At 39.0% G+C, this 14,953-nt stretch overlaps 1 protein-coding gene across 4 annotated transcripts in view; it reads left to right on the top strand.

The window, feature by feature from the left end:
- The window catches only part of PPP4R1 (protein phosphatase 4 regulatory subunit 1), a 73,544-nt gene that overhangs the window by 20,098 nt on the left and 38,493 nt on the right, over nt 1-14,953 (top strand). For 3 of the 4 annotated variants that reach the window (XM_067547785.1, XM_067547799.1, XM_067547804.1), the window contains 2 exons: nt 2,439-2,574; nt 10,369-10,475. In XM_067547785.1, coding sequence (XP_067403886.1) covers nt 2,439-2,574; nt 10,369-10,475 — 243 coding nt within the window. The remainder of the gene's footprint in view (nt 1-2,438; nt 2,575-10,368; nt 10,476-14,953) is intronic. The other variant, XM_067547792.1, reaches the window with a different exon arrangement.

The following is a 14,953-nucleotide window of genomic DNA, read 5'->3' as shown; positions in this document are numbered from 1 at the left end:
CTTGGGGCAGCACCCAGGGTCCTGGTGGGGAGTCTCAAGGCAGCTCCTAAGTTCCTGGTGGGGAGCCTGGAGCCTCGGCGCAGTGGGAAGCTGGGAGCGGGGAACCAGGAACCTGGGCAACTGCCTGGCTGGGAGTGGGCAGCAGGCTCTCAGGCCGGGCCCCCCCCTTATGTCAGTGGAAGCACTCCTGGTGAGGACGCAAACCACTGACAGAAGAAGGGCAGTATGGACAAAAACCACTGCAGTAATTACTGTGATGGCTGAAAGTCGATCTAACATAGTTCGACTTAAGTTTTTAGTATAGGCATACGTTTCGTTAACTCTAATTAGCACACCTCTTCTCTTCCTCTCCTACCCCCAGTGAAGAAAAGGACCTATTTTCAAAAGAAACCCTACATCTCAACCACTGTTGTCCTCCCCAAGCGCCTGTTTAGTTGTGTAAACAAAGGGTTGCTAAATGTTTTCCCTTTGTGCTCCAATCCTTTGATTACACAACTGATCTTTCCCTGAGCCCTCCTCATGAGTAGTTCAGTATTGCTCCACCCAGTCTGACTTCATATTTCCAGAGCGCCTATCTTCTTCTCTCCTCCAACTGCAGCTCTATCACCACCTTTTAACCTCCACACGTCCCAGGATCTCACCTACCCATCTCGTTGCCAGCTGCCTCCCTACCCAAATCTTATTCCCTTCCTTTTTCCCTGATTTCTCTTAAGAAGCCCAACATTTGACTCCCAGCTACTGCAGAATTTGGTCAGTTTGCCCTTTTGTCAGGATATTTGCTGCTCATCCCTCCATTAACTTTCATTTATATTTCCTAGTTATCTCCTTCAGTAGCAATTACAGAATGGAAGTTTATCACCCAAGTTGAGAATGGGTACATGACTTTACATAAAAAGAAACACTGTTAATATATTGAGGTCCTAAAATATCACTCCTGTCAGGGAACATAATATATAATTGTGTGGTATATAAGGAAGGTACATTTTGAAAACTAAAGTGTGTAAGGATTCCATTCAGAAAATCTCAGATGCATGCATTTGGAATATTGAAAATAAATTGTATATCTGAAACCCTAACTTAGAAGTATGTCTGCACTGCAATTACAAACTCACATCTGGCTACTGCCAGCTGATTCGGGCTCACTGGGCTCAGACTAGGGGGCTGTTTATTTGTGGTATAGATGGTCTGGGTTGAGTTGCCCAAGCTCTGGGACGCTTCCACCTTGTAGGGTCCTAAAGCCCAGGCTCCAGCCCGAGCCCGAATGTCCACACCGCAGTTAATCAGCCCCTTAGTCTGAGCCACACAAGCCCAAGTCAGCTGGCACCAGCCAAGCACGATTCATAATTGCAGTGTAGACATACCTGTAATATGATTTATAAAAGATGAGTAGAGGAGTGTGTTTATTTTTCTGATTTTGCTTTTAAAAAATACAGTCGTAGGCTGATATACCAAGTTTTTAGTCTTGAAAATATTCTATGGCAGAACTTAAATAACCAGATAGACAGGAAGTAGTTATACAGAGGTGTGGTGTCAGACCTACAGAGGAAACACTTTAGACCTGAGGTTGAATCGTGCAGTTTTTAGGAATAAAAGTAGTCTCATTTGAGCTCAGTTAGAGTACTCACATAAGTAAAGATTACAGGATTGGGTCCTTGGTCTGTAACACCGGATCTTCAAGTAACTTTGAGGAGTTACATACATTCAGAGACTTAGTTTAAGCTCCATGCAAAACTTCTCATGCATAGCACCACTAACTTCACTGAGGCTGCATGTGGATGCAAGTTTGTGTCTGCATAAAGCAGCTTGTCAGATTGAAGCATGTGTATATGTGCAGTTTCTATATAGAAGTAGATGCATTGGGAAAGTGTTTTTTAAATTTGATAATTGGAATATAATGTTCATTTTTGTACTCAACTTTGATTTGTGTGCATTTTTGTTTTGTGCTTAGTAGATATTTTCAATTGCATTAATATTAATCTTTTATTTAATTGCTTCGTAGTCCAGATGTACACGTTCTGTAATAATTGATAGGTATTGTTTTTGCAGATTTTTGTTTTATTGTAATTTATTATTTATTAATCTAGATTTTTAAAAAAGTTGAGTTGTCTGATGAGTCAGGATTAGTCAACGGTAATTTGATATATGCAAATGGAAATATTGTGTAACTCCTGTAGCTTTAAACATTTAAACTTGTGAAGTTAGAGCAAATAGCATGCAAGTTGAAGCAAACAGCTTTTGAGATTAATTACAGAACTCTATAAAGAGGGCTTTATAGAAAGAAAATGACTATAAAGGAATATGAGGGTATTTTTAAAATGTGGTTCAATATATATATATCAGAGACAGAGATTCTTGCTTAGACTCTCAGACCAACAAAGGGCATCATTTTAGTGTTAAAGTACTGTGATTATAAGGAATATTTCTGATGTCTCTGATAGTTGGTGTGGATGACTACAGCTCAGAGTCTGATGTGATTATTATACCTTCAGCCCTGGACTTTGTCTCACAAGATGAAATGTTGACGCCTTTGGGAAGACTGGACAAGTACGCTGCAAGCGAGAACATATTTAATAGGTATGCTTTTTAAGTGTTCTGTTTCTGTTTAAAGATTAATGTGCATATTGTATACTAATCTGATTCAGATATCTGACTAGAGTTCATCTGTGTGACATATAAATGTTTTAAAATATTTTTTTTAAATACTTATGTCAAATGCATACGGAAACCTCACCTCCTCCCCACACCTTCACCCTCCCTCCCCCAAAAAACCCAACAAAAGCAAAACATACAAAACATTTCCTACCTGTTAAGTAACCTTAATTCTCTGAGATCCTCAAACTTTTTCATAAAGTGGACCACATCCTAATAGGTTCCTGTCCAATCCCATAACAATCACATGGCAATAGTTGTCATAGGGCTGTTATAACTTTATACTAGGAAAATATTTATTTAATTAAATGCAGCAGCTGCTAACAAAGAGCACCAGCACCTTGTGACCTGCCAGCTCTCAGCAGCCCATCAAGTATCCTGTGGACCACTGGTAGTCCACTCACCACTGTTTGGGAACTGTTGCTTAGAGTACTAAAACTGAAAACATTTTAAAAATCTAATTTACTTTTTCCACTTTTATGCGCTTGGTTTATTTTTCCCACTTTGTGTTTGATGATAATGCAAGCAGACTAGTTATTTCACTTTCTGGTTTTTGTGCAATAGCATTATGTATGCTACAGTGTTTGGCTTTCACATGCTTCTGGGAAATGTTTAAATCCAAACCAAAACCCTTTTTTTGTTGGAATTTTAAAAGATCATGAACATTTTGATATTAATATAAGTTACTGTAAAAGTTTTTTTGGTTTTTTATTTTAATGTAGCTTACATTTTAGACCTAAACTACCTTTAATAATGTGTTTGTTTATCTGCAGTTTTTAATTTTTAAGCTTTCTTTCCATATACTTTTCAGTCACATTGCAGATTAGCCTGTTAATTTTCGTATTTAGGGCCCCAGTCCTGCAAAGATTTACAGATATGCTTAATATTAAGCATGTGAATAGTCCCTAAAAGGTTGTATTGTAAGTGACATTCCCCAAATTTATCAGACTGGTCCTTTATTTTTCAGACTGAACTAAAGTTTTTAAATGTTCTAAGTTAGAAAGGGTTTAGCTTGTTATAACCTTGAAAAATTTTCTTTCTCTTCAAGAGTCTTGAATTTAATAGTTCTTGGTGTTAATTTAGGTTTACTACTGAGGAGAAATCCTTGACGCTCAACATTTCCTCACAGTTTTGTGCCTCTGTGTTGAATCCGCAGATCACCAGAGAAACAGTTCTTTAAATAAAGTTTCTAATGCCTAATTGCTTATGGTATTTTATTGTGACAGTTATGTAATAAAAGCCAGTTAGTGAGGGGGAAAAAAGCTTTTGTAAATGTCAAGCCTATGAGGTTCAAACTGAACAGGAATAAGTCTCTTAACTTTTTCCCCACGTGCTTTTCCAAGAAGTTTTCAGCTCCATTTAATAAAATAAAGTAATATTTTCTTTTCCCCCCCCCCCCCCTTCCCCTCTGCCCTATACATGCATTATGGGTTTATTTCTCTCTTTTCCCTGTGACCCCATTATGGGTCAATATATATGTCTTCTTATAACTGTATTTAATGTTATTTAAGTGTATATAATTCAAATAAAAATTATTTCATTTGTAAGGAAAGACTGAAAGTATATTTTATCTTCAAAACATAGATACACAGAGTTTAGATTAGGAATGAGTGTTGAAATGATGTCAATAGAAGTTGGAGTTACAGATTCATCATTGTTCTCAAGCCAGTGCTTGGGGTTCTTAATTTACTTTATAATAACTTCTGATATTTGCCACGTCCAAAGGGTGCGGTGGGGTGTGCATGTATTAATCTTTCCATTTGTAGTGGTACACTGAAGCTCAGTGTAAAATTGGGAATTGATTCAGAAACTTTTTTAGGTTTATTTTCTTGTTTGACAAATATTCTAATTACTAGTAGTAAAATTGCTCATTTCAAGTCATATTTTTGTAAACTTGAAACATCTTCCACTTCGTGATTTAGAATGCTTGCAGAAAGCAAATGGCAACTTTTTATAACCTTCCTTTATTTATTTACTTATTTTTTTGAATATATGGTTGTAGGGTAAAATTAATTTCGTAAGCAGAGGTTTGGTAAAAGAATCTTGCACCGCTTATACCCTATGATAGATATTAGGGGAAGAAAAGGGTAAAATGGCTGTGCATCGGAGGTATCTGCATCACCTGTGCTCTGGAGAAGCCTTGGTGCTGGTTTCAAATCAGCAAGCAGATAAGAGGAGTTTGGCATGCCTGAGTAAAGGTTATCTATGGTCTTCAAATATATAACTGTGGATTCAACTGTAGGTGCATACTTGCCTTGTATGCACAAAGTAAGAGTCTTTTAAATAGCCATGTTCATCTGGGCAGCTGTGGCAGTCACTTTATGAAGGGCCTCATGGCTTCAGGCATAAAGAATTCTGAACGAGGTATAAGCTACTATAGAGGACCTATACTATGAAGGGATGGATTTGCTCCTCGAACACACAGGCAATGTTCTGCATTCCTTGAAGGATTTGAAGGCTACCTAGTGATCCTTTGGAATCTATGCACTGTCTCCTTATCAAAAACCATACTGTTACGCACCTCAGAGGAGACAGAGCCTGTCATACCACACCAGAGAGCCCAGTTATCCACACAACAAAAAGCCCAGATACACCAGGAGACACTAGTCTACTTCCTCCTCAATGACACATTTTGCACCAGTGGCACATCAGTATATTTGACGGGACTGTTGGGAGTCACATCAGAGCAACTTCAGTGAATATAACCTTCAGAAGCCACCTTGTTCATTGCATCAGGAATTGTCTGCCATCAGAAAGCGGAGTGTCAGGATAGCCGTTGGCGATGGTATCTATCAGATTTCATTCCTTGCTCCATCTCCACCACATTTCCTTCTCCTTCTTCAGGGACTTCTCTCACAACAACCTACTGTAAGCAGAAGTGGCCTAATTGCTTTGTCTAGGAGCCAAAAGAGGTGCTAACCAAATACAGGGGAAGAGACTTACTGTTTTCTCTTTCTTCTAAAGAAAATGGGTCTTTGTCCTATGGTAGATCTGAGGAGATTCCACAAATACATACATCACCTCAGGTTCAGGATGGTAACACCTGCGTCCCTCATTGAATCTCTTCAAGGTCAAAACCGATCAGTGGTTTGACTTACAGGATGTGTACTTCCATACACCCATCTATATAGCCCACGGGAAGTACCTTTGATTCACAGTGGGGCCCAACCAATACCAGTACAAGGCACTGCAATTGGACTCATGACGGCACTGATGATCTTCACAAAATGCCTAGTGGTGTTAGCAGTACAGTCAAAGAGACTGGACATTCATGTCTACCTGTACCTAGACGATTGGCTGATCAGAGGCAGGTCTCAGCAGGAGACTAAATCTTGTCTCATTCCATCACAAATGATAGAGTTTATATGAGCTACAATCAGCTCTCCATTGATGAAAGCCTATCTCCAGGGGACAGGTTCCACTCTCTTCAATCAATAATAAACAACCTAAAGTCAAGTCCGATTATGACTGTGCAGACTTGCCAAGGTCTACTAGGCCACTTGTTGGTGTGCACATAAATGACCACTTGCCAAACTTCACCTATGGTGCCTACAACTCTGGCTGAGGAGAGCGTACTACCTGTCCAAACACCACATGAGCAAGAGGGTCTTAGTCTCATTCCAAGTCTTGAGAGAGCTGAGTTGGTCGTTAGACTTCGAGAACAGACAAAAGGGTGTTCTACACTCTGCTCCTTCTGCCAATGATAGTCATTAGACACATCAGGAACAGAATAGGGAGCCCATCTAAACCATCTGTAGGTCCAAGAAACCTTGTCCAAAGGTGACTTGAAACATAAACATCCTGGAGCTCATGCCCATAAGACTGGCTTGTATGGCGTTTTCTACCCTTCTATGGAACTCTAGCATACAGATTTTGATGGTGAGTACATTATATAAATAAGCCTCGAGGAGCTGATTCATCACCCTTTGCCAGGAAGCCATCAAGCTGTGACATGCTGCCCAACATAGAATAACTCCATTTCCTTGTTCTTTTCAACAGCAACCTAGCTGACTACTTGAGCAGACCTGCAGTAAGCTACAATGGGTTGTTGCTGTGGAAATCCATCACAGAGCTGATATTCAATCAATTAGGAATTTTCAGAGCAAGAACAGTGCCAAATACCCAAATCTTTTTGCTTCAGAGGAGTAACGCCCAGTTTTGTTGTCAGGCTGCGTCCTGCTACAATAGACTCAAGTCCTCCTATATGTGTTTCCACCTATTTCCTCCCGGTCCCCAGGTTGATAGCCAAAGTCAGAAGATGCAAGGTCACACTGATCCTGGCCAAAGCAGTTTTGGCTTTCAGACTTATTATAGGTGTCCATTTGGCACTCCGTCCATCTCCCAGCTTTCCCAGACATAATATCATTGAATCACAGACAGATTCTGCACCCAAACTCACCATCATTACACCTGATGACTTGAATGTTGGCTGATAGAGCACCATTGATAGAGACTGCTTCCCACAAATCAGGAAATTCTCATGCAGAGCAGAAAGTCACATGCAAGAAAGAGGTGCTCTTTAAAATGGAAGAAATTCTCCATGTGGGCAGCCCAGTGCAATCTAGACCTGGTAGAGGCCCAGATACCAAAAATACTCAATTTTATGCTGTACTTAACGCATGCTGGCCTTTTCTCAAGATTCATCTTGCAGGAACATTAGCACATCACTCTGTGATTCAGATATGTTCCATTGTACCCGCAACTATGTCTAAGCTTCTCAAAAGTCTTCTCCATGCTTAACTACATCGTCTTCCAAAAACACATGGGGCTTCCTTTTTAATTGCTGTCACACTGCTCATTGCACTATCTTACCCTGAAGATGGCTTTTCTGATTGCCATCATGTGAGCAAGGAGGATCAGTGAGCTCCAAATCCTCATGGCTGGATGTGCCTATATGTTCTTTCAGAGGGACAAAGTTGTGCTATAGCTGCATCCCCGATTCATTCCTAAACTGGTCTCAGAATTCCACGTAAACTATTCAGTCAATCTGCATATTTTCTTCCCAAAATCTCACTTGATGTAGGGTAAAAGAAGCTATGTAATGTGAACATTTCCAGAGCCATCCTCTATTACCTTGACAAGACCAAACCCTTTAAAGCTGTCCCCTTGCCTCTTCATGGTTATGTCTATCCCTTTGAAAGGCCAAACCATCTCATCGCAGAGAATCTAGGGTGGATCATGCACAGTATTTCCATTTGTATGTCAGATGTCTGGCCAACCTCTCTCTCCAAATGTCAGGGTTCACTCCACCAGGGCACAGGCATTGTCTTCTGTCTGCTTCAGGAATGTGCTGAAATCTGCAAGGTAGCAACGCTGGGCAACCCACTGAACTTTGTCAAACATTAGCAACTAGGTCAGGTGCCAACTTTGGAAGAGCAGTGTTGCAATCATTATTTGAGTAATATAGTTGAAAACTCCTTGTTCCCATCATCCATTGAGGCCACTGCTTACCAGTCACCAGTTACGCATATTTGAAGAAGAAAGAACAGTTACTTACCCTACAATGACTGTGATTCTCCGTCTTACCCCCAAGATGTAGTCAGTGTGCCTCTTGTGACACATCCTCAGTATCTACTTTAGGGAGCCCTAAACAGCCAAGGGTTTTGAATTGAGGGAGAGTCTTGGTGTCCTGCCCTTTATGCCCTTATGTGGCACCACAGAGAGGCACAGGGTGTATAAATGGCCCCAAAGGACACAGCTATTCAGAAGATTTCAGTCCTGTGTGCATGAGGCACATGCCTATCCTACAGTAGGATCCAAACTGACTACACCACACACTGTAGGGTAAGTAACCAGTTCTTTCTGTATGATTCTCTGTCTAGGGTTCCAGTGGTCAAAGCAGCCTTGGGTAAGGGATGCAGAATGGCAGCTGTAGGTCTTGGAGATGGCAGGGCAAGCCTGTTGCCTTCCTGCTAGTTAAAGGAAGGGAGGTCATTTATATCCCTCACAGAGTTTCTTATGCACAACCTGAGTTTTCAGGATAATCTTCCCCTTTTATGAGCACTACATAGATACTTTTGGTCATTTCATTAGAAAACATTCGAACAAAGCATGAAACCTGATCAAGTGGGAATTTTTATTTTTTTTATTCCGTTATAGTCAATGAGCATGTTTTTTTATTAGCTGTTTTTCTATTTAGAGATGTATTACACCTTTTCCCAGATTGAAACTTGGCATGGGTGATCTCATGTCAAGAGCAGACTTGGAAAAAGTGAAGAGTTTCTGTAGTTTGTATTTTTAAAGAAAATACACAAGAAAACAATTTCTTTAAAAAGTTATGTATTTATTTATTTTGTTTAAAATAATTTTGTTGTTGGTTACTTTGATCTTGTGGAAAAGTTTATCTACTCATTTTAATTGTAGAAAATTTTAAATGACTGTTAACGTTGAGGCACTACATTCATGGAAATTGTCTGTATTTTCCTGGTTCTAATTAAATGAATTGCAAAGTTCCTAAGTCCCTGTGTATGTCAGATATACAACCGTGTATTAGTAACTAGCCTGTGACACTCTTATGTGATCCAGTTTTAATGAATGTGGTTGATTTGGCCGCACAGCTGAACTTTTCCATGGCCCTTCCATTTGTCAACAATCTGCGTCCATATCTACTTCACTGTGTTTGTATAAGTCCTTTCTGGGAATATCTGGGCAGTTATTCCTTACTGCATCAGGAATAGGATAGATTGCTTGGAGGACACACACAAAGAGCCAGCAACCTGTGGAGGCAATGCACTTTGTCTGGGTTGCCTAACTGTAAAGAGAGCAAGAAGACCATCCAAACTGGTGATAGTGGTGTGTATCCCACCTATGCTGCCAAAAAGTGCAAAACTGGTTTCAGAGAAAAAACCATGTGCTAGTGTAGGCTGATACCAACTTTCCTCCTTGTAATCTGCTACGCTTACTAACCAGTCATTAACCATGTTGTCTGAACACATCCCATTTAGAGCCATCCATGTCACTAATACATTACAATTTTGGTTAAAATTTGGATCTTGTCCTTTACATTTCTGTTCTAGTCTGTAGTGTCAATATCAAGATGTTTAGGTTTCATTATAAAAACTTCATGAGTTAAAATTAATGGATAAGATGGTTCTGATTTACATGAATACTGCATATATATTACTCTTCTTCGTGTATGTCCCAAGCATAAAGAGAGCTGAACATGTGTTCCATTTATTTTCACAGTGCATGGCTTTGTGTAGGATGGCACAAAGTGCAGCGTTTGTAGTTTATCTTTAATTTGGCTATAGTTAATCTCTACTGAGTACTCTTATTAGTGGAAATAAAACCCATAGTTCCATCAAAAACTGCTTAGCGGTAAGGGTCTTGCCTCACCTTGCTTCAGTCAAGTAATGGAATTCAGAGTTGATTACGAAAAATATGACTTGCTTTCAAAAATCCCCCCCCCCCCCCCCCGATAGAGAATAATCCCAGGTTGTTGACACCGCTTCTGATTTCCCTTGTCTTTGTAAATTGAAGAGACTGTTAAAATTCATTCAACTTTTTACATTTAATGTTAATAGTTTTGATATTTAGCATAGCTCTAAAAGTCCTTAGAGTATTCTTGAGATTATTTTAACTGAAGTTATTAATTTAAAATTATTTAGATCTATTTTTATAGTTTGGCTAAAAAACTTCTCCACCCCAAGAAATATTGCATAATCAAAAACGTTATGTTACTGCTTCCCAGAATTGTATGATATTTCTCTTATGAATTAGGCAAATGGTGGCTCGAAGTTTGCTGGACACTTTGAAGGAAGTCAGCGATGATGAAAGAGATTGTATTGCTGTGCTGGAGAGAATCAGCAGATTAGCTGATGATTCAGGTATGTAGTATGAAAGATCATAATGGGCTAATAGAGGAAAATCAAAGATTTTAAAATTAGATCAGTGTGTTCTCCCTCCCCTTCCATATTTAAAATAGGCTTTCAGAATTCCATAATTTATTTCAGAAGGAGACTTTCTTCCTCTCCTCTGCTGCTTTTCTCAGTAGTGCTTTACCAAAAAAGTTAATAATACCTAACACATCTATAATGCTTTTCATTAGTAGATCTCAACAAAAGTTTATATTATGTAATCAGGTACCCCATATTTACATGGTGCTTTGCAATTTGTAGATGAAGATACATTCTCTGCCCTAAAAAGTTGAAAGCTGAAGGGAGCCTAATCCTGCAAGCCCTCTATACAAAACTCTCATAGGCTTCAGTAGGAGTTTCACATGCAGGGGGACTTGCTGGTCAGGCCCTATGTTGGACAAATCAATCCTATGATACCACAAACTGCTGAGGAAAAGAAGGATATGAGAATTGTTGTTGAGGTGGAAGGAAGGATTTTTTGTTGTAGTAGTAGAAGGGGTTTTAAAAGGGATTTTAAGGTGGGGAGAGAGAGCTTTGCTGATGGAACATGTTGAAACTTTTGGATGTTTGAGGTGCAAAGTCAAGAGTAGAAGGAAGAGGAGAACAGAAAAGCGAGGTAAGAGGACTGAAGAGTGTAGGGAATAGGGTTGTGTAAGAAGAAATGAGATCAGGGAAGTAGGTGCAGTATGTCTAGGGCTTTTTAATTGAGGATGTGGAGATTAAATTTGATGTGGTAAGAAACAGGAAGTTATGGAGATACTCACATACGGAGAGGTGATGCTGCAGTTGAAGTAAAAAGAGAAGAGGATGACTTCAGTAGCAAAAGAGGCCTGACCTCATAGGAGACACACACATTACTTATGCCTGACAGCAGGAATGCTGTCTAACGTATGGAGAAAATTGCTTTTGGTCTTCATCTCCCTTACTACTTTTCTTTCTCCCAGAACGCAGAACACATTGCTTTTCAAGGTAAATAGTTCTACCAACAGCTACCATGTTAATTTATAATGATGTTTTTGATGTTTACATGAACAAATGTCATTGATAGACAGGATAAGTAGCCCGCTGTGGGCATTGCATAGTTTTGAGTGCTTAAGTATCAAAAATAAGTTACCAATGTTATTTTTAAATATATACAAAATAATGGTAAGCCATTGTTTCTAGGGCACTTTCTGGCTTAAGTTTTGCTTTTGAAATCTCTGTATCTAGCATCAGTTTGTCTTTTTGTTTTTCCAGCTGTGCTGAACACTAGCATCTCCCACAGGCTCCAGTTAGTTTTAGGTTCTCAGCACATCTGAAAATAGGACACACATGTCTGGGGGAAAATAGCTTAATACAGAGCTAAGTGTCCTTTGGTGCAGTAATATCAGCAGTCTATTGCTATAGTGATGACCAAAAGGAATGAGCAATTTGTAGCCTAAAGCTTTCATACATAACTGAGGTCAATTTTACACATCCGTTTGTAGAAAGAAAGACTGAGTACTGAGACCTGAGCTTTAATCTGCTTTGTTTCCTTTAGCAAGAGTAGAGTGTATTCTGGACTGATATTTGCTGAGAGTCAGCAATAGCAGCATTTCAAGTTTTTTGTGCACTGTAGAATGCCAGTTTTCAGTGATTCTAGTTTTGACATTCTGTGGGTCTGATTCAGTAGCTGCTCCATAAATGATACTGCCGTTAATTTTATTGTGATTTCATGCGTGGTGCAGCTGTAATATCAACCTGTTCTGTAAGACTGTCAATTTGAACATTCATCATGCATCTTAAAACAAATGAAAAATTTGTTGCAAATGGAAATAGATCTGTTTTGTCGAAGCTGGCAAAAGAGAGTTTGAATACTTGTATCTTTTTCAGTCTAAACTGCAGCATTAAATAAAATTACTAATTTTGTATGGTAAGAAGTGCTGTTTTTGTGACAGGATATTTTTTAAATTTGCTTTGTAAAACTTATGAACATTGAACATTTGAAATTATTTGTGCTTTGGACTTGCTTAGTTTGACTGAAATCTCTATATGGTGGTACTCTGGCTTCATTGTTAGAATTATACCAGAAGCCAGAATATTAAGAAAAGCCCATTCACATGTAAATTTCTGGGAAGTCAGACTGAACTAATGCAAACACCATCTCATTTTTTGACAGCTGATTTCCATCACAGTTGCACTTGAACCATGATGATTTGTTTTCTTCTGATTTTCACCATTTGTCAGCTGGCTCAAATGAGAAACTGAGGCAGCTTTTTGTTGTCGGTAGATTGTATAATTAGGTTTGACGGCAAAAACAAATCAGAGTGCAGGGATTTGCATAGAATGTTGCATGAATGAGAGCCCCCCACCAATGCTATTTGTAATCAAAATATAGGTATTTTATCTGGAGTGCTGGAAACAGCTATACTAATATTGTCTAAGAACTTTCATTACAAATCCATATCTTCAGTCATTCCTAACCTTATGCCCATTATTCGGTTGAAATTTTCCAGTCATGGTCTCTACTTGAAGGTAAATTAAGATTTTTTTTTTTATTTTTTTTTTTTTATAAGTTTGAACCAAAATGCTTCAGCTGTGACTGCATTTGAGTTCAAGAATAATGAGTAAAAATATGGTTTTTATTATAAAAATTCTTATTCTAAGAATACAGAAATTGTCATACAAGATCAGACCGGTGGTCTGTCTAATCCCATATCCTGTCTACAACAGTGGCTAGTAATATCTGCTTTAGAAGAGGAAACCCAGCAATAGGCAGTTGTGGATTAATCTGCCCCAAGGAAAGTTTCCTCCTAAACCGCCGTAGTTTAGAGGTTGACATCCGTCCCGAAGTTGGAGGGCTTCTGTTCCTGCCAAGTTCTTGTTTGTTTGTTTTTCAATATTTACTACCAAACGGGGCGGGGGGCGAAGGCGAAGGGTATTGTTGCACACACAAACATTTAGTTCTCTTTTTTTAATCTTGCTAATCTTTTGACCTCACTGACATCTTGTGTAAAGAGTTCCACAGACTAATTATACTTTGTGTGGGAAAAGTATTTCCTCTTAACGCTTCCGAATTTGTTACTTACTTTTCAGTTTCATTGTTCCCCTAGTTCTTATGTAAAAAGGGTGAATGGTGGTTAATATGCAAACACAACTCTGCCTTGTGTATATGTATGTACTTATATGCTGCCCATCACCATAGCATCTGAACACCTTATAACCATTAATTGATTTATCCTCCCAACACTCTTGTGCAATGTAATGTAGTGAAAGTTAGTCTTCCAGTGAAGGCACTGGATTGGGATTCAGGTGTCACTTCCTAGTTTTGCCTGACTCCTGTGTAAGCATGGACAAGTCACTTGTGCCTCCTTTTGCTATTTGTTAAATGGGAATAATTGTACTTCTCTACCTCATCAATAATCACGATACCCTCCCTACCTCAGATTTTTTTGTAGCATCTTATGTTTGGTTTGTCCGACATAGAGCCTGATGCTGCGAGTCCTGTGTGCACGGAGTGCCATTAACTTCCTTTTTGAAGTTAGTTTCAATTCTGTTGAAGTTGTGAGTTTTGCAGAGTGCTTGTTTCACTGGGCCACCTTCAGTCGTAACATCTATAAGGCAGGGACTGTTTCTTCATCTATCTTTGGAACGTACCATGTGTATTTAGGATACCATAAAAACTAATAATATAATAAAAGGGCTATAGGGAAACCTGGCAGGGTTGGAAAAGAAGGTTTCCTGCTGGAAAAACATTATGTATTTGACTGAACATAGAGATTGTTAGAACACTGTCACCGGGATGACAAACTAGTCATTTTTCTAGATACATCTATCTCAAATATAACTTACTTGATAAACTTAACATTTTCTAAAAACTTATCACGTGTCTAATCACGATGCTGTAAACAAGCTTAGACTGGAAAAGATCTTTTAACCGTAATTACTCAAGTAACATATGGTAAATAGAATATAAATAACTTGTTTGCCATCATTCCAGGTTACAGTGCACACTGTGCATATTATTTCTGTACTCAGAAATGACTACCAGAGTTTTTTCCTCAGCAGGCTTCTGGGATGACACTAAAACATGTATGGATGTCAAAAGTAATATTGAAAAGCCCATGTTAACGAACATTTGAGATACTGGCTCATAGCCTGCCGACCGCTTAGTAATATTTCTTTTAGTCTGCAGCTCACATGGTCCCTAGGATTTTGGAATAACTGAAGTGTTTGTGTCCCCATCACAGCTGCTAGCAGCTGGACACCCTTCCACTCCATCTTCAACTTGTCAGAAGGTCCTCTTCCTTCCCCAGTTGCTTCAGCAGCTTCTCCCCCTGCCAAAAGTCCCTCTTACTTGTCATTACTAGCAGAAATTCTTTCCTTGAATTGAAGAGGTTCATGCCCTGATATTTTGACATTTCTAATCAAATGAACACATGAAGCAAGGTCGACAATGTAAACATGAAGCTTTTATGCTCTGGTTTTTG

The sequence above is a fragment of the Emydura macquarii genome, unplaced genomic scaffold, assembly GCF_026122565.2.
Source record: "Emydura macquarii macquarii isolate MOO-44397 ecotype Brisbane River unplaced genomic scaffold, CSIRO-AGI_Emac_v2 contig_212, whole genome shotgun sequence".
Classification (NCBI taxonomy): Eukaryota; Metazoa; Chordata; order Testudines; family Chelidae; genus Emydura; species Emydura macquarii.
The sequence above is the reverse complement of the archived record's forward strand: the minus strand, read 5'-3'. Positions and strand labels throughout refer to the sequence as shown.